The sequence below is a fragment of the Staurois parvus genome, unplaced genomic scaffold, assembly GCF_062004578.1.
Source record: "Staurois parvus isolate SC_StPar_1 unplaced genomic scaffold, SC_StPar_1.0 ptg000321l, whole genome shotgun sequence".
Taxonomy (NCBI): Eukaryota; Metazoa; Chordata; class Amphibia; order Anura; family Ranidae; genus Staurois; species Staurois parvus.
The window spans coordinates 1817902-1838437 of NW_028318117.1; the positions used below are offsets into that span (position 1 = coordinate 1817902).

Consider the following 20536-nt stretch of genomic DNA (forward strand, 5'->3'; position numbering starts at 1 on the left):
CACCAATGATGGGGCACTATTTCTCCCACTGACACCAATGACACTTAACTTGCTGACCCCTGCTCCAGCATGGTGCTTCTGCAGCCAGCATGCCTGGTTGCAGCAGCACCATCAGCACGGCACACTTACCTGTAAGCTGTCCTTCTTCACTCCGGCCACTCCCTCACTCCTGCCGCTCGGCTCCGCCTCCTCGCAGGTGATTGGCCGCCTGTGTGCCTTTCCTGAGCTACAGTTCTGGCGCCCAATCACCGACGAGGAGGCGGAGTCGAGCAGCAGGAGTGAGGGAGTGGCCGGAGTGAATAAAGGAGCAGCGTTTCCTGGACTGGATCGTTGTGGTACTGGGACCGGAGCCAGCTAAGGTACAGCAGCCCCCTGCCCACCCCTGTACTTAGTGTCCCTTCCGCACAGAAAATACGCCCCTGCCGGCGGGCTGGATAAATGGCCTCGGCGGGCTGCATGTGGCCCGCTGGCCGTAGTTTGAGGACCCCTGCTTTAGAGCATTGGTCTCCAAACTGCAGGGTGCAGGCCTGATGTGGCCTTTTGCTTGGCTTTATCCTACTCTATTCCTCCCATTAACACCAGGCACTGTTCCTCCCACTGACTATAAGCATGAGGCATGATTCTTCCCACTGACACCAACAATGAGGCATATTTCTGCTCACTGATACAAATGATGGAACACCATTCCTCCCACTGTCACCAATGATGGGGCATTGTTCCTCCCACTGACACCAACTAGGGGCACTATTCCTCCCATTGACACCAACTAGGGACACTATTCCTCCCATTGAACACCAACTAGGGGCACTATTCCTCCCATTGAACACCAACTAGGGGCACTATTCCTCCCATTGAACACCAACTAGGGGCACTATTCCTCCCATTGAACACCAACTAGGGGCACTATTCCTCCCATTGACACTAACTAGGGGCACTATTCCTCCCATTGAACACCAACTAGGGGCACTATTCCTCCCATTGACACCAACTAGGGGCACTATTCCTCCCATTGACACTAACTAGGGGCACTATTCCTCCCATTGAACACCAACTAGGGGCACTATTCCTCCCATTGAACACCAACTAGGGGCACTATTCCTCCCATTGAACACCAACTAGGGGCACTATTCCTCCCATTGACACCAACTAGGGGCACTATTCCTCCCATTGAACACCAACCAGGGGGCAGTGTTCCTCCAACTTATAGCAAGGATGAGGCCCTGTAACTCCTCCTATGGACCGCAGACGTTATCTAATTGTTTTACTCCCACTGACCACCAAGCCTAAGCCATTGTCTTTTCCCACTGGGGTATTTTCTTCTTCCACTGGCCACAGTCCAGTCCCCCTAAAGTCAATAAACTGACCCTTAGAAAGTTTAGCGATCCCTGCTTTAGAAGTATAACTGACTTTCTTTTGACTTACCAGCAGTTTACCTCATTCATGCTGTATATCAATCCCCATTGACTTGTGTGGAGGGAAAAGTAGCAAAAGCCTGTGTACGTAGGCCCTAACATATTTACAGCACTACTCTGGCAGCATCTAAAATGGAGGTTTCTCCCTGTCTCATTTTACTGCTTATGAGGGCACCAACAGCAAGAAATACATTTGCTAACTTCTACTAAAATTGCAATGGAATGGATTGTGGATAACAGCCACCTTAATGGTCACATTTTTGCTTGTTCACTTTTATTCATTCATTTTTAATGCAAAGCATCATTATTATACAGGAAATATATGGTGCCAACAGTTTGCGCAGCACTTTACAAAATAAAGGGAGACGGTATAATTACAATACAATTCAAGAGAAGTGGCTCCTACATGAAGAAATGTTTGCTTCCTGTGTTATTTCTCTTGTAAAACCACTTTGAATTCTCTTTTATTTTCTCTTACTAAAAGCATTTTTGCAACACCCACAATAAAAAAAAGAGACTTTGTGCTGCCATGCCTAGCATGGTCAGTTTGAAATAGGAAAGCAGAGCTACTGGGATTTCATATAAAGAGAACAGGATACTTTTTCAAGTACATGGTACAGCAGGCTTTAAAGGAGAAGTATGGTCAATCTTTTCTGGCCATACTTCTTCCGTTGGTAATAGGAGTACACTTAGTTCTGCAGTCCTATGACCCAGGTTCAGCCAACAGTGGGCTAATGCCTGCTGTTGGCTGACATTACAGAGCCTCTCCAGGTTCTGTAAGGATATCGACAATAATGTTGGGATCCACCCAGATGCCTGGAACGGCAGCTAGCTCAGCCTCTCAGTGCACCACTGAGAGCCTGAGCCAGCCATGATGGGGGACAGCTGCACAGCTGCAGCATCAAAATGATGCTGCAGCCAACTAGAGAGTATAGCTTTTTATTTTTCCTGCACTTCTTTTTTAACATGAACAGCTTCTGTTCTGATTAACAAGGGATCCATGTACAGATCCCCTGATGAATGAGTGCCAAACGGTACGAATGTCACTTTTCATCCTTTACCTCCGATCTGCCAAGTTTAGGTCCAAAAAAAATAGGAAAAAAGATGCAGACTTTTTCCTTTTTTTTCTCGGCGGAGGTTTAAGCACTTTGGTTTTTTTACAATGTTGTGATTTTTTTTTTTTCGGTAGCAGGTTCTCTTTTATGAGTGTAAAAGACCCCCAGTGTCTCGCCTGCCTTCCACTGAGCAGATTGGGATTTAATAGCTTCTTCCCTGGCAGTACTGGCTGCGGAGAGTGACATGAGGACCTGGAAGCAGCGCTTTACACTTCACTTCTGGGTCATTAGCAGGAAGGAGAGACTAGTAACTGGCCCTTACAGAGGTGTGTGGAAGTGTTTGCACATTCTCCGGATTGCTTCCATGTAACAGGCGACAGTTGACCTGTCAGATTTATAGTGTGTGTAAACCCCCGCACACTGCCATGGCGGCGGTGAAAGGGTTACTTCTTGTTGCTTCCTACCTAGACTTCTGGTCCAAGGGATTGTGTGTATTAGGGGCATCATACAATTTACAATCTGACCATACAATCTTTGTATACTCTACTTTAGATTTACCAATTCTATGTAATATGAGCAGCATATACTGTACTTAATTTAACCATTCAGTTTGTATCCAGTTAGGTAGGCCCTTGCACTACAAAGTTTTTAGTAGATTTAGAGGAGATTGTACAGTAAGATTGTAATGTGTGTGGTGAGCTTTGATGTTTAGTGCCCTATCCTGGGCTGGTCCATAGCACTGTCATTTTTTTGCCTGATACTCTCTGCTGGCTGATGTATATCTTTAGGCTACATTCACAGCGGAGGCACCAGGAATCTTTTGATTCCTGCTGTGGCTAGGTGCGGCCACCAGCCCTGTTCACTATAATGACAGGTTATTGGTTGCAGCAGCTATTTGTGGCTCTCTGAAGTGTTTACCAGTGGTGGATGCAATTTGTGTGCGTCCAGCAGCGATCACTGCAGGTAATCACTGGCTGTGTGGACAGCTGCAAATACCTGCGGCTCCCAGTAACCTGTCATAGTGAAAGGGGCTGGCAGCCATATCTAACCGCTCAGAACCATAAATGTAGCCTAAGCCCTTGTTCACACTGTGAGTGCTGCTTGCGAGTGTGGCAATCGCATCTGTTTCCACACCCGCAACCACCCACAGCCAAATTGTGCTGCTCTTTCGAGACGCATGGGGCTGCCATTCATTTTGAATGGCACCCCCACAAATCTCAGCCCGCAGGTCATTTACAGGTGTGGGAATCGCAGGGAAATTGCATTGTCAAAAATACTATGCGATTTCTCTGTGGCCACATTTTTAAAAAGGTACATGCACCTTCTTTTGTGGAAAACACAGGCACGATAGCCCATTCAAATTAATGGGCTGCTGTTCCTGCGCAAACGCAGGCTGCGTGGCCCGCACAAGTGTGCACCAGGGCTCATTGCTGATATGTGGCCTTGTATTTAATAGCATTATTATATCTGTGTACATTGGAATTGCTATAAAATGCGGCAGACAAAGGCATCTATATTATATCCTTGAATACAGAGATTAAGATGGCACATAAAAGGACTTTATGGCAGCCAAAACGTGGTCAGTTTACGCCAATCCAGTCATTTGGTCAGTGAGCAGGAGATGGGCCCATAAAGCAAGCTTTTACCCCGGGCTGGTTACTGGTGCATAGCAGGTTCAGTTGATAAGGTCAGATCTGAGAATTACTTCTCCTGCTGTTGCATGTGACTGGCTTAAAAACACTGTTCAACAAATTTTTATTTTTTGCCAGTTTTGGAAACAAAAGGACCCATTTCTTAATGAATTTCACATTCTGAGTTCAAATATAACAATGAAATTTGTCAATTGGCTCTAGTTTTTCTGTAAACGGAAAGTTTTCTACTATAGGCGTAATGACTACATAATGCACAATAATTATATAGATAGATGTCTTTCCACAAATATAAAGCAAGTGATATTGACTACATAACAAAGCCTAAATGGCATAATATATTGCATAGGATTACCAAGAAAAATTATAGCCATAAGCTAAGTTGAATCATTTTAATACTTAGGATTCTCACTAGTTTTGTCTTCAGTTTGTGTCGGTTTTGCTTCTCTTGGCTTTTCTCTTGTATTCGAGGAAAGGGCTATCTCTTACAATTGCACGTGACTACACGCTTCAGGTTCTTCCTCACTTGACTCAACCACAAAGGATTCTGGTGCTTTAGGAATTGGTAGCCCCTCTCCATGAGGAACTGGACGTATTGCCAATGGAATATTTGGATAGTGCACAGATAACTTTTTCTTCTTATTTAGCCCTTTTACAATTGGAGGCACCATACAAAAGTAACAATTACTAACATGATCTGTTGGCTCTCTCCAAATCATTGGCACAGCGAAAGGCATAGATGCCGTTTTTCCATTCAACCATTGCTCCAGTGCCGTCCCACAAGAATTGCAGCATATATGTGGTGCCCAGCTCTTGTCCTGGTCTCCTATCTTGCTGCCAAAATACAAGTTGTAGGCTTTCTTAATCATTCCTGTTATCCTCCTTTTTGTGAGATAAAAGTTATTTCACCGCAGATATAGCAGAAATTATCTGCTTTATTCACACAAGTTCGAGGCATTACTGAGTAGCCTATATAAGCATAAAACGAAATGTAAAGACGCTGTCGAACTACAATCAGCTACAGATACTGCAGCTTTTATGCAGTGAAGTGATGCAATTAAAGGCTAATATTGCATCATCTCAGTATACATGCAATTTTCTATTGGTCACCAGTATTAATTGCGCAATATGCAGCTGAAGTTGCATCATAATTTTGAATGGCTTACGTCATTAGATGGGTGAATATATCATGGAAACTAGAGCCAATCAACATTTTTTAGGGTCATTTTCGTTTTCAGCACCCCAAAATTATGTAAGATTAGCTAATTTTATGCCCAAAACTTTTTACCTGTTGAACAGTGAAATCACTAACCTTTACAAATTGATTTAGGTTGTTCTGGAATCCCAGAGAATATCAGATTGTACAGACTTTGAAATAAAGTTTTTTTTTTTTTACACTCAGTTTTGAATCCTGTGACTTGAATTTTAATAGCCTCATTTCCTGCATGTTATAAGAAAGGATCTTTAGGGGAACTTTCAGTGATTAAACCTGCATATCGCATTTTAACGTCAGATAAGATTTAAAAAATATAAACAGTCTACAGGGGCTCATAAAGGACAGAGCTGGCTCCTCTGACATTTATTCTGTAGTGGTGATGGATATGCTGCAGATACTGAGGAAGGAAAGGAGATCTACAGCGTATCCAGAAAGTATTCACAGGGCTTAACGTTTGCCACATTTTATGTTACAGCCTTATTCCAAAATGGATTAAATTCATTTTTTTCCTCAACATTCTACAAACAATACCCCATAATGACAACATGAAAGGAGTTCATTTTGAAATCTTTGCAGTTCACTAAAAATAAGAAACAAAAAACCACATGTACACAAGTATTCACAGCCTTTTCTCAATACCTTTAGCACCAATTACAGCCTCAAGTCGTTTTGAGTATGATGCTACAAGCTTGGCATACCTATTTTTGTGCAATTCCTCCCATTCTTCTTTGCAGTACCTCTCAAGCTCCATCTGTTTGGATGGGGAGCGGCGGTGCGCAGCCATTTCCAGATCTCTCCAGAGATTTTTGATCGGGTTCAAGTCTGGGCTTTGGCTGGGCCGCTCCAAGACATTCACAGAGTTGGCCCGTAGCCACTCCTTTGTTATGTGGGCTGTGTGCTTAGGGTTGCTGTCCTGTTGAAAGATGAACCATCACCCCAGTCTAAGGTCCAGAGCGCTCTGGAACAGGTTTTCACCAAGGATGTCTCTGTACATTGCTGCATTCATCTTTCTTTCAATCCTGACTAGTCTCCCTGCCGCTGAAAAACATCCCCACAGCATGCTGCTGCCACCACCATGCTTCACTGTAGGGATGGTATTGGCCAGGTGGTGAGCGGTGCCTGGTTTCCTCCAGACATGATGCTTGGCATTCAGGCCTAAAAGTTCCGTCTCTGTTTCATCAGACCAGAGAGTTATTTTTCTCATTGTCTGAGAGTCCCTCAGGTGCCTTTTCACAAACTCCAGGCGGGCTGCCATTTGCCTGTTACTGAGGAGTGGCTTCCGTCTCGCCACATACAGGCCTGATTGGTGGAGTGCTGCAGAGATGGGTGTTTTTCTGGAAGGTTCTCCTCTGTCCACAGAGAAATGCTGGAGCTCTTTCAGAGTGACCATCGGGTGCTTGGTTACCTCCCTGGATTAGGCCCTTCTCCCTCGATCGCTCATTTTGGCCAGGCGGCCTGCTGTAGGAAGATTCCTGGTGGTTCCAAACTTCTTCCATTTACAGATGATGAAGGCCGCTGTGCTCATTGGGACCTTCAATGCTGCAGAATTTTTTCTGTACCCTTCCCCAGATCTGTGTCTTGATACAATCCTGTCTCGGAGGTCTACGGACAATTCCTTGGACTTCATGACTTGGTTTCATGTCCATTAACTGAATTTCCCACAGGTGGACTCCAATTAAGTTGTGGAAACATCTCAAGGATGATCAGTGGGAACAGAATGCACCAGAGCTCAATTTTGAGTGTCATGGTAAAGGCTGTGAATACTTATGTACATGTGGTTTTTTTTGTTTTTTATTTATAATAACTTTCAAGGGTTTTCAAAACGAAGTTCTTTCACATTGTCATTATGGGGTATTGTTTGTAGAATGTTGAGGAAAAAAATGAATTTAATCCATTTTGGAATAAGGCTGTAACATAGCAAAATGTGGCAAAAGGTAAGCGCTGTGAATACTTTCTGGATGCACTGTATTTCTGTAGATTCTAAATAACTTTATACTCCTGTCCCCTAGCCTTCCTGTTTGACCGTGACTGTTATGTTACTGAGACCCAAATATGGGGAGTTTGAGGTTGGGTTCACATCTATAGGACGCACCAAGGCACATGTGTTGAAGTGTTTTTTATGCGGATTTCTGTGCATTGTGTTCAGATAGTGGTAAAATGTGGCTAAACTGCCGCCCAACCACAAATGCCAACTATGCCTAATAGGACATTGAAGTATTTACATATTCTTAACAAACAGTAAATGAGCTCTACAACAAGGCATCAGTTACTTCTGTAGTTGCATGTATTATGGAGCAATTCTTCAAATTTCACAGCTGATGCACTGACTTCAGGTTTTTTTCTGTGCAGCTCAGCTTACTCTACTCCCCCTCCCAGTAGTAACTCAGTAGCCCTCCAGTCTTTTAATTCCAAATATAAGCATACAGCAGGTTCTCTGGTATTGATGAGCTGGTGCACTCAGAGAATGGCATCAGTGCTCATTCTTAATGAATAGTAAATGAGCTCTAAAACAAGGCATCAATGACTTCTCTAGCTGCATGTATTATGGAGCAATGTTTCTTCAAATTTCACTGCCGATGCACTGATTTCAGGTTTTTCTCTCAGCAGCTCAGCTCCCCCTGCTCCCCCTCCCAATAGTGACTCAGCAGCCCTCCAGTCATGTAATTTCAAATGGAAGCATACAGCAGGTGATCTGGTATTGATGAGCTGGTGCGCTGAGAGGATGGCTTCAGTATGCATAGAGAATTTAACTACTGGGAATTGAAGGGCATTGTTTTTTCATTATGGGAAATATAATCCTTCCAACGCAACCAACTTCATTGCATTTAGTTTCATTCTTGACTGTGAGCAGCTGTACAAGGTACATCATGGGTATGCAGCAGAACCTCTTGCACTGAGTAACACTGGCCATCTGTTGAGCAGATGAGATGAAATGATAAATTTAGGCTGCAGGCATACAGCTTCTCCATTGAGGCCTATGATGAGGAGTGGTATGCCACAGCCTGCCGACTCAAGAAGATGAGTGCAGAATCACGGTGTCAGATAGGCTGCAGCAGGTGAGAGAGGTCTGTGGCTGATCAGAGGGGTCTCTTGTAGAAGGTTTAGGAGAAATGAGGAGGGCTAGACAGAACAGGCAAAGACAAATGTCAAAGAAAAGTCATCATTTAGGTTTAATCGGTCATTTATTAGATAATGATGATGAAGGAGAGTTATAGCAGAGATGGATGGACAACACTTCTAATGATGACACATTTTGTGTTTGGATTATTGTTGTTCTGCTATTGCTTTTATGTTGGCAGTTTTAGAGAGTTCGCATACAGTACAGTAATCGTGTGGGAATGTGGAGTAACTTCCCTGCCGCTACTTTTTTAAAAAGATGTGGAAACCTTTTTCCTGTATGAAATGCAGGCACAGCAGCCTATTCAAATAAATGGGCTGCCGTGCCCGTGCAAACGCGGCTCGCAGACCACAAAGGTGTGAATCAAGCCTTACTCTAACTATTCTTAAAAGTGTTCCTCCTCCCCCTTCTACCTATCTAGCCTAACCTGGATAAAAAAATATGTGTGCACCTAGCTATTTAATCCGCTCTGATCATGTGATCCCGCAGCTCTTTTCTCTTGTGCTAGTGAGCGGTTGCTGCAGGGGAGAGGAGGGAGCGCAGACAACGGCTGAGTCATGGTAGCCTATGGGTGATGTCACGGCTCCCGGAATGGTCAAGTGCTCTCTGAGCCAGAGTTGCAGGATCATGTGACCGGATCGGAGAAGATTAAACTTAGGTAAGTACACAGATCTTCTCTTATACAGTGTTGTCAGGATAGGTAGTGGGGGGGAGGGAAGATTTTAAGAATAGTTAGGCTTTTCTTCCATTTCCACTGTTATATTACGTCAGAACATCATTGTGACATCTCTTAGGCTTTTAGATAGTATCAGAGCACGCACATGATTGATGAGCTCCCCCCTCTCCTTCACTTGCTCAGAGTTTGCAGTTGGTCCTTAGGCCTAAGCTCTGCATATTGGTAGAACATAGAGGGGAGTCATACTGTATGCTCCCTCATACCCAGAATTACTAGGTATTTCCCAAGGTCTCAGATGTAGCAACTGAATGACAGGGGAGCACTGCAAAAGCAAGTATTTGTGAATAGAGTGTTGTTCTTTAAGAGGACCTGTCACTTTTGTATGAACTGTAAAATAACAGATACTCTTTAACCACTTCCCCTCCGGAAGATTTTCCTGACCAGGCCATTTTTTACAATAAAAACTGCAGTGCACTGCAGAATTTTAACTGACAATTAAACAGTCATGCAACGCTGCATCCAAATAAAATTTATGCCATTTTTTTCCCCCACAAATAGAGCTTTCTTTTGATGCTGTTTGATTACCACTGCATATTTTATAAAAGGCAGACAATTGAAAAAAATATATTTTTTCGTTTCCTTTATAAAACATTAAAAAAAATTTAAAAAATCACATTTCTGCATAAATTTAGGCCAATATGTATTCTGCTACATATTTTTGACAAAAAAAATCCCAATAGGCGTGTATTGATTGTTTTTCACAAAAGTTATAGTGTCTACAAATGGCTGTATCTATATTGGAATTTTTTTTTTGTATTAGTAATGGCAGCGATCAGCAACTTATAGCGGGACTGTGATATTGCGGCAGACAATCGGACACTAAGTGACACTTTGAGGTTCTGTAGATTTTCTCCTTGTATTATGTGGATATATTTTTGCAAGTTTGTTTTCTCTGTATTTGTCAGACGTGTGGTATTTCACTTGAAGCACTGAAAGATTGGCAATGCCAAGTTCCTTGTAATTCCCATGAGACACATGTTTGGGCACTGGCCTAATGTGTTTTGAACTATTTTTGTCTTTACAGCTGGAAACAACCATGAGTACCGAACTGAATATCCCGGTGGATCCTTCCACCCCTGCAGTCTCTGAGCGGGAGAACAAAGGCATGGACTACAGAGACTGGGTGAGACGCAGTTACCTGGAGCTAGTCACGTCCAATCATCACTCTGTGCAGGCCTTGTCCTGGAGGAAACTCTATCTCAGCAGAGCCAAGCTAAAAGCCTCCAGCAGAACCTCTGCACTGCTTTCCGGATTTGCAATGGTAAGGACGAAGTAATTATGTATAAAAAATACATTTACACATTATATATAGAAGGAAACAGGCATGTTTTCCAGTTTCAGGCAACCATTTACCAATGACTTTCTAACCTTACACAAAATATTTTACTAATTGCTTCTCATCAGTTTTTTATAAAGTGCCAATGCATTGCACAGTGTTGTACATTAAAGATTTGGATAGTGTAGGGAACAGCCTTCGCTGTGGGAGTTGAACCTATTTGTCCTGGTGACCACTGTGATGGGAATTAAAGAAGTCTGACTTGTTTTTTACGTATTCATGTAGCACTTTGTCCCATCTTTCTTAATGCTGTCCAAAGGCAGCCATAGATGGATTGAATCTTTCAGCATGGACTGACCGAGATTCGATCCATGTATGGGCAGGCTGATTGTACAAAGTTGATCCATCGATTGACTTGGGTACAGCCAGCCTGTCAGATTTTTTGCATTCAGTTATTGCCTGTGGCTATAGCTCCTAGCAGTAATAGTTGCATTCTGTTGGCTGGGAAAGCTCCCCACGTCCCCTTCCTGCAGAACACAGTAGCTTCGCAGGAGGTTTTCGAGTGGGTTGAGTGACCCGTGGTGAAAATAAAGAAAATTGATTAATCTATGGCTTGCCTAAGGGCTCGTTCACACTAGGCTGTTTTGCCAACGCTTGCCAAACGCCCCTATAGCGCTTGGCAAGCGTTGGTCCGGTGTTTGCGGAGCGTTTTTAACGCTCGGCAAACGCTCCCCAAACGCCGCATGCGCTGTTTAGCGGAGGTTGCTAGGCGTTTGCCGAGCGTTAATAACGCCCCACAAACGCCTATAATGCATTTGAGTGGTGTTACCGCTCCGCAAACGCCCCGCAACCGCGTCGCAACCGCACCGCAAACGCCGGCCGGGCGTTTGCGGAGCGGCACCATAGACGAGAATAGGAGGCTTCAAAGCCTCCTGACTCGACCAGTGGCGTCTGTTTTGCCGCGACGCAACGCGACGCAAACGCTCCTGTTAGAACAGCACCATGTGCTGTAATGTGCAGAGTTGGCAGAGGCGTTTGGGAAGCGGTAAAAACGCTTCCCAAACGCCTCTCTGCCGCCTGCACACAAGGCTAGTGTGAACGTAGCCTAAGGCTAACTGTGTGTCTGTCCACACAGCTGGCAAGGAGATGAATAGCAAATGAGATTTGATTGATGGTGTTTTTCTCTGGAGCCAAGCATCTGCCAAAGATGAGCACTATCTCTGGGAATGCAGGGGGAGAGTGGCATATCAGTTAAAGTACTATTCTTGACTTGTACACACCAGAGCACAGCCCACAGCTATGTGCCTCTTCTACTCTACCCCTCTGCTTTGTACATCAAAGGAAAGACTGAACCCAGACCAGCCTGCCAGCTGTTCTGGGGAGAGAGATTAGAGTAGTTGCTGACATGTTGTAGTGAGTGAGAGTGTTTGTGAATAATGAATGATGTCACCTTCATTCACAACAACACAAGCTGACAGCTACTACTCTAGTCTCTCTTCTTAGAATAGCTTACAGGTGAGACTGGGCTGAGTCTTTCCTCCACTGTTCAAGGCAGAGGAGTAGAGCAGTACAGGGCAGGAAGATCAGATAGCAGAGCTGCAGATATTAGAATGAAGAGAGAGCAGTGGCTTCGATGCTGTGCTGTAGTTCTGGAAATAGGAATGCCCATAAATTGGGCGTCAGTCTGGGATAGTGCTAGAGCACAGCACAGATAGAAAAGAAATGTCCCTTTATTTGCATACCACGGCAGTGATCTAAACAGGCCCTAGTGCCATGTTCAAGGAATATTTTTAACTTCTGTTAAACATTTTGTGTCTGGGACAGTTTTTAAAATTTTATACACATGTAAAAATCAGAAAGTTTTACTAGAAAATAATTTTGAATCCCCAAATATTATGTATATTCTGAAAAAAGAGGCCCCGGAGAATAAAATGATGGCTTTTGCAATTTTTTATGTTACACAATATTTGTGCATCTGTTTATCAAGTGCATATTTTCTGGGGAAAAAATTCACTTAAATGAATTTTAGTAGAAACAAACACAATATAATACTTGATTTTTTGTAAATTATAAAAGATGGGATTGCATCGAGTGAAAAGGTACCATGTACACTTTTTTTTTTTAAGATTAAAAAGGTGAGGCAGGGCTAGGCTGATGTTGTCACGCTCCAGTACACAAGGTGAGTCCGTTTGTAAGTCGTCACGCTCCAGTACACACGGTGAGTTCGTTTGTAAGTCGTCACGCTCCAGTACACATGGTGAGTCCGTTTGTAAGTCGTCACGCTCCAGTACACACAGTGAGTCCGTTTGTAAGTTTGCTATGTTTATTCTGAACATTGTGAGTATCTTTTTAATCTTAATAAAAGCGCTGGATAGCAGTTTCACACTATGTGGTGTCTATGATTTATCTCTTACCGGTCCACCACTGAATCCTGTTACTGAATCCCACGGTCTCCTGCTGAGTATGGACAGAATCATAGAGTTTTTGAGTTTTTAACCAATTTGAACGAGCGCCATACCCTAGGGTCTAGGATTTGGGTAAGAGGCTGGGGTTTATGTAGTGGAGGAATCCCATCACGGAGGATTTGTCAGTTCACTGAAGATTTTTCTTGCTGCACATAGTGTGGTGTCTTGCACAAGATGTAAAGAACTTTTTTTTTTTTTATAATAACAATTTTTATTGATTTTCAAAAATATACAAACAGTATGTTTAAGAAAAAAAAAAGGATAAGAAAAGAAAACAAGCAAAACAGAAAGGTACATCGATGGCAAAACTGCGTAAGGACAGGACCAACAAAAACATAAAATAACAGTGTGAAGGTTATCAGGACCTTACATTTTGGGCCGGCATAGAGGCAATGAAGGTATCCCATGGGAGCCAAATCGTCTCAAACACAGCAAACGAACAATTATGTAGTGCAGTCAAGTATTCCATCTGTCTAACATCAGCAATAAGTTTGTACAGAATCGACATTGAAGGAGGGGTAGAAGACAACCAACTCATAGGAATGCTTCTCCTAGCCGTGGTCAGAACATGTACAGCAAGTTTTCCGGATGGTTTAGGTAGACCCGGAAATGGTAGACCTAGCAAAAAATGTAGTGGATCAAGTGGGAGAGAGGTACGCATTAGTGATTGTAACAGGGAGAGAACATCTTTCCAGAAAGGAGTAATGGAGCTGCATGTCCAAAAGATATGATAGAGAGAACCCTGGTCTCCACCACAGCGCCAGCAGGCAGGAGAAGCATTCGGATTATAAGCATGAAGAACTTCAGGTGTTTTGTACCATAACATCATGAGCTTGTATATATTTTCCTTAAAAACCACACAAACAGAAGATCTAGATGCATTTTCCCAAATTTTCTTCCACATTAATAGATCAATATCACATTGTACAAATTGAGACCACCTACATATGTAAAGGTGAGTGTCATTGGATAAGGAGGGGGCATCTAGAAGTAGTTTATATGTGTTAGAAATAATACCCCTTTGGTGGGGACCCTGCATACATAAACGTTCAAAGGAAGTAGGCTTCCCCAGGGTTAATGAGGGTGATAAGGTGGAAAAGAAGTGGCGTATTTGAAGGTAAATATATAGGTGTTGAGAAGGTAGAAGAGCTTTTTTCTGGAGTTCTGGAAATGAGTGTAACTTACGAGTCACCGGGTGTACCAAATGACGCAATTGAAAAAGGTTAGCTACTACCCAAAGAGACATCCGGGATATGGCCATATTATCTGGAAGATTAGGGTTATGGAGGATATTTGTCAGTGGGGAGCAATCAGAGGCCAGTGTAAACTTAGCCTTACATTTCTGCCAAACAGCCAGAGAAAAATGCATGGGACCAAGGAGTAGGTGGCGAAAAGAAGAGACATCCACTGCTGAGGTCGACCAAAGGAGGGAGCATGGATGAGCCGGAGACAATTGTAAAGATTCGATCTCAGCCCACGTGTTGGGAGGATAGTGAGTAGACCATGACATGAGAAAACGAAGATGAGTTGCATAGTAGTATGTTATTATATCCGGTGCCCCCTAGAACGCGGAGAAAGCAAAACAGAACGTGCAATCCTGTGCCGCTTGTTGTGCCAAATAAAATGCAGGAAAGATTTCTGGAGGGAGTGAAGTTTGGACATTGGAACGGGAACGGGGAGAGTCGCAAACAGGTATAACAGTTTGGGTAACACGGTCATTTTTAGTACGTTAATGCGTCCGAGAAAAGAAATGGGCAGGGCATCCCAGTGTTTCAGAGAGCGAGAAATTGCTATAAATAATGGAGTGAAATTGGCCTCGTATATGGATTGGTAAGAGGAAGTCAGATTAGTACCTAAATATTTTAAAGAGTGGGTGCACCACCGGTAGGGAAAGGCTTCCTGAAGCGAGGATAAAACGCCAGAAGGAACATGTAACGGGAGTGCCTCAGTTTTAGACGTGTTAACTTTGTAGCCAGATATGGCCCCAAATTGTTTCAAGGTCTTATGCAAAATCGGTAGGGAGGTATGAGGACTCGCAAGCGTGAGGAGGATGTCATCAGCAAACAGCGATAATTTGTATTCATGGTTATGGGATCGTATCCTGCGAATATCCGGATTCGACCTGATGGCGATGGCTAATGGTTCCAGACAAAGAATGAACAGTAAAGGAGAGAGTGGGCAACCCTGACGTGTACCATTTGACATCTGAAAGGGGAGTGAAAAAAAAGAGGCTAATCTGACCTGCGAAAAGGGGGAAGAATAAAGGGCCTTCAAGGCTGCTACAAATGGACCCCTGAAACCAAATCTTTCCAAGACCATGAACATGTAAGGCCAACTTAAACGGTCAAAAGCTTTTTGAGCATCTAAACTTAATAATATAGCGGGAGTGGAGGATCGGTTAACCAAGTCTACCAGATCAATGGATCGCCTGGTGTTATCTGCAGCGTGTCTGGCAGGTACAAAGCCCACTTGGTCCCTATGTATGAGTTTGGAAATAATTCCAGACAGTCGGTTGGCCAAGATTTTAGTGAAAATCTTGTAATCGGAATTAAGTAGGGCAATGGGGCGGTAGTTGTCTACTATAGAGTGATCTTTAACCGAGATATATGCTCGGGAGAATTCAGTCTGTGGTGTGACCCCCTTGAAAAGATCTCGATAAAAGGAGAGGAGATGAGGAGCCAGGATACCAATAAAAGATTTATAGTAGGAGTAGGGCAATCCGTCCGGTCCCGGGGCTTTACGAGAGGGAAGATGTTTAATTGTGTCAAACAATTCCTCTGGCGTAATATGAGCATTAAGGGTGGCAATGTCTGAGGGTGAAAGACTCGGAAGTGACAGGGGGTCAAAAAAATTATCAAAAGATAACTGTGTGAGGGGCGGGTGAAGGTCTGGGGTCAAACAGTTATAAAGATTATTATAGTATGAGCCAAAAAGGGATGCCATGACCTGAAGATCATAGGTAGGGCTTCCATTCAGTTGGATTAAAAGATCAGGCATCGTGGAAGGAGACTGAGCTTTGAGTCGATTGACTAACATACGATGAGGTTTGTTGGAAAATTTGTAAAATTTTTGCTTAACTCATAGGAGGGATTGTGCAGACTTACTAGAGTCAAGAGTTTTAATTCGGTCACGTAGAGATGTTACCTTCCGGAGCCCAGAAATGGACGGCTTGGCCAACAACCGTCGTTCTGCCAAAGATAGTTGATGGATAAAAGAAGCCCTAGCACTCGCTGAGGATTTTTTTAAACGAGAACCCATAGAAATACAGAGTCCTCGAAATACCGCCTTATGAGCCTCCCATAGGGTTGAGGAAGAAGCTATGGAGCCAACATTGTGGGTGAAATAGGTATCAAGTCCCCGTGACAGTTCATCCCTAAGATGTTCTGTGGAAAGAAAGGTCACATTAAGGTGCCAATGACATGGTTTGGGTATAATAGGAGGGAAAAAAAGGTTCAAAGTCAGAGAGGCATGGTCAGACCAGGTAATGGGGTTGATTTCAGAGGAGACCAGGAGTGGAAGAAGTGGGGCAGAGATAAAAAAATTATCTAGGCGGGAAAAACTACGGTGAGGGGTGGAGTAGAAAGTAAATTGTTTATGGAGGGGGTTTTTAATCCGCCAGGTGTCGAAGAGACGATGCTCCCTTATCAGTCTACGGAAAGATTTTGAAGAGGAGCACTGCCGCTTCGAGGGTGTGGACTCGAAAAGAACTTTCCTGTCTTTATGGAGGGAAAAGACCAAATTGAAATCACCCCCAACAATCACATGCGAAATGGAAAAGGAATCTAAGTTGGCGAGTGTTTGTGAAAGAAATTGCAATTGACCCGAATTTGGGGCGTATAGATTCAACAAAACAAGGGGAGTGTCACCAAGCATACATTCCAAAATAATAAAGCGACCCTGTTGGTCAACCCTGGAGGAAACAACCCGAAGGGAGCAGTGTGACCTAATCAAAATTGCCACCCCGGCCTTTCCGGAAGGATCAAAGGCCGAATAGGCTTGGGGAAAAAATCTCGAGGCAAAACGGAAAGAGCCAGTTGATTTGAAATGGGTCTCCTGGACAAAAATAATGTCTGCTCCTGAGGATCGAAATTCCCGCAAAGCCATCCAACGTTTTTGAATGGAATTGAGACCCTTGACGTTATATGACAAAAACCTCAAAGCCATTATAAAATAATAATGAAATAAGCACATGTAATAGCATGAGAAATGAATAATATACCATCGATGTAAAAGAATAAAGAACAAAAAACATTAAACTAACGCAAGAAAGAACAAACACAGTAGTTGACATAAGTATCCGCAAGGATATAAACTTGGGAGCAACAATTTGGCCCAAGTCGTCTAGGCCTATGGCTAGACAAAATCGGGAGCAACATGACAACCAAGACATCAGGAAGATCGCCAAACCCGGCCAAAAAAAAACACCCAACAATGGCTCAGCCGGCCAGAAATGAAAAACCTGTGGAAAAAAACATGTATAAACCAGGAGGGAAGGATCAGCACCGAATTCACAACGGAGAATCACCCCAGGGAGTCATCAGACAGGCGGATCAGTTGTCCAAGGATGTCGTGGACGTTGTGGGGTACGTGAGAGCCTCCTCCGGCCTCTGCGGACCGGAGTCCAAATCTTGTTGGGGGTGGCAGATGGACGGGCTGGAGTGGGTGGCAGAGGGGTCATGTCATCTGACAAAGGTGGAAGTCCCAGGCGCTTAAAAAAGGAATCCGCCTCATGAAGATCACGGAGCACAACTTGAGTATTGTCCCTAGTTACGATCAGCCTGAAGGGGAACCCCCACCGATAAAGGACACGGTGTTGCTGAAGGTGTGAGGTGATCGGCTTCAGAGCTCGCCGCTTGGCCAGGGTAATCGGGGACAGATCGCAGAAGAGTTGGAGTCTGTCACCTTTAAATTCTAGAGATGGCTTGTGGCGAACTGCTGATAATAAGGCTTCCTTTCTTTGAAAAAAATGGAAGCGAACAATGACGTCGCGAGGTCTGGTGCCTTCAACAGGTTTTGGGCCCAAGGAGCGATGAGCCCTGTCTATACGCCAATCAGCTTCTGGAACCAAGGGAGCAGTTGCGGTGAAAAAGGATAATAGGTGACGGTGTAGTTGTGCATCATCGATGGATTCGGACATACCGCGTATACGGATATTTTGGCGCCGTTCCCTGTTTTCCAAATCCTCTTGTTGGAGCTGCATTTGGGACATGGAATGTTTCAAATACGCGTTGTCCTCTTCCAGAACATGAACGTATTGCACCAAATCATCAAACTCATTTTCCAATTTATGCGTGCGGTCACCAATCTGCGCTATTTCCCCTCTGAGATCCAACGCCAGTTTTCCAATTTCTGTGGAAATGGATGTGGTGATATTGCGTAAGAATATTTGCAATTTATCATCTAGCGCTGAAATTGTGAGAGATGATGATGTGACGGCCTGCTGGGAAATCTGGGTGGAGGGTTGTTGATTCCCTGAGGCAGGGTGAACTATTGCCCCCCCAGTTATAATCTGGGGATCATGATCCTGCATCTGGGGCTGGATCAGGGCAGAGGCAGGCAGAGGAGCTGTGATGCTGGAAGATGCAGTACCCTCCGTGACCACTGGGGGTCCGGGATCGCTCCCTGGGTTCCTGGACATGCCAGAGGCCGGGGATTGCGGCCTAGATAAGAACCGCCGGAGCGGTGACCGCCGCAGATCCTGTGGCTGCGGGGAGGGGGGCTTCCAGCGCCCTATCTTCCCCATAGAGGACTCGTTTTGGTGCCGTGCCGGGTGCAGAGGGTGTATGACTCACCCGGAGCTGAAAGAAGGAAGTGGCGCGTGGCGGGTGAGTCCGTGCTGGCCGGGGATGAGCGGAGCTCAGGGACTACACAGCCGCCATCGTCCCTGGTCGCGCATACGCCCCCCAAAGAACTTTTATCATTATTACGCACATGAACGTTTATGATTGTAGATTGTATTTATTTATTAATTTGCACATTTATTATATTTGCATGTTATATGAATTGGTTTTGATGTTAAAAAATTGCGGAGATTTGTACAAATGCTTAGTTTAAGCAGCGCAACATTATCTGGTGGTAATTCCTTCATCTTCCTTTGTTTCCAGAAGGATGATAACATCTTTGGGCATCATCCAAGGATAACTTTTACTTCCTGGACTAAGATGCTGACGCAGAGATAATACAAGTATGTTCAAGTGTCTGATACATACAGTATTAGCCCTCTGCTGCAGCCTCTCACTTTGTGACTTTTGTTGCAGTCTGATTAGTGGAGGAGAAAAGACAAAGGAAATGTTACCTCTATCCTGCAGAAGACTGATGACATCCTAGACAAAGCCACTTACCTGGAGAATAGGGTCTATTTTATAATGATAAAAAATACTTCTTTTTATACAGTTGATACTGTTTCTGTATATAGTAGCATGTCTAGAATTTATTCATGCATACTTCTAAAGTTACTGAAAGGTCCACTTTAACAAGCATAAAAATACCTCTTGAGCAAATGCTTGATGATTCCGCTCAGACAGTGAGCTGCAGTAATTTAATCCGGAATTTCACAGCCAGAGCAATTTGCTTTCCAGTGACTTGGTGTGCAGATCTGAGTAGTCAAAAAGCGGAGATCTGATGGGCTGCTTTAGGTCTCTGCAAACACTTGATTATAACAGGTACACAAAATTGGAAATTAAACACTGAGATGTGTACAAGGAGCACAGTGTACCTGCTAAGTAATTCAGTTTCTCATCCGGCGATAATATCACTGCAGACAACTCCACTCCCTTTTGTCTGTAATCTGGTGACTCTTTGAAAAAAAAGTTCACCTTTGTAACATATACAGTTGTGACCAAAATTATTCAACCCCCAATGCTGTAAAGGGGTTTAGGGACTATAGTGTACATTTGGAATTGTATTCAGAATCAAATCCTACAAGGACGTTGTAACTACCCAAATGCAACTAAAATGACATCAATTGTTTATGTAATACAGTAGTAAATGGTTCTTATGTGGTTTCTTCATTGCCACAATTATTCAACCCCTTAAAGACTACCACTCTGAAGAACAGAGGTTCATACAGGTGCTTTCCATCAGGTATTGAAAACACCTGTGGATGTCACCGAGCAGCAATCAAGCATAATAAGCACCAATTAGGCAGCTTTAAAATGACTGTGATACTCAGCTCCTTCTAGACATTTACTGGTGTGGTTACAAACATGGTGAAGGCAAGAGAATGGTCCAGGAAGACAAGAGAAGAGGTGATTTCTCTTCACAGGAAGGGCAATGGCTATAAGAAGATTGCAAAGATGTTAAACATACCAAGAGACACCTTAGGAAGCATCATTCGCAAATTCAAGGCAAAGGGCACTGTTGAAACGCTACCTGGTCGTGGCAGAAAGAAGATGCTGACTTCGACTGCTGTGCGCTACCTGAAGCGTAGAGTGGAGAGAAGTCCCCGTGTGACTGCTGAGGAACTGAGAAAAGATTTGTCAGATGTGGGTACAGAAGTTTCAGCCCAGACAATAAGACGCACACTGCGTAATGAAGGCCTCCGTGCCAGAACTCCCAGGCGTACCCCCTTGCTGTCTCCAAAGAATAAGAAGAGTCGACTGCAGTATGC

At 43.9% G+C, this 20536-nt stretch overlaps 1 protein-coding gene across 1 annotated transcript in view; it reads left to right on the plus strand.

Annotated features, from left to right (window-relative positions):
* ORAI2 (ORAI calcium release-activated calcium modulator 2) overlaps window positions 1-20536 on the plus strand; it is a 92845-nt gene that overhangs the window by 38567 nt on the left and 33742 nt on the right. Inside the window, exon 2 of the mRNA XM_089683749.1 lies at window positions 10211-10447. Coding sequence (XP_089539875.1) covers window positions 10223-10447 — 225 coding nt within the window. The 5' untranslated portion in view covers window positions 10211-10222. The remainder of the gene's footprint in view (window positions 1-10210; window positions 10448-20536) is intronic.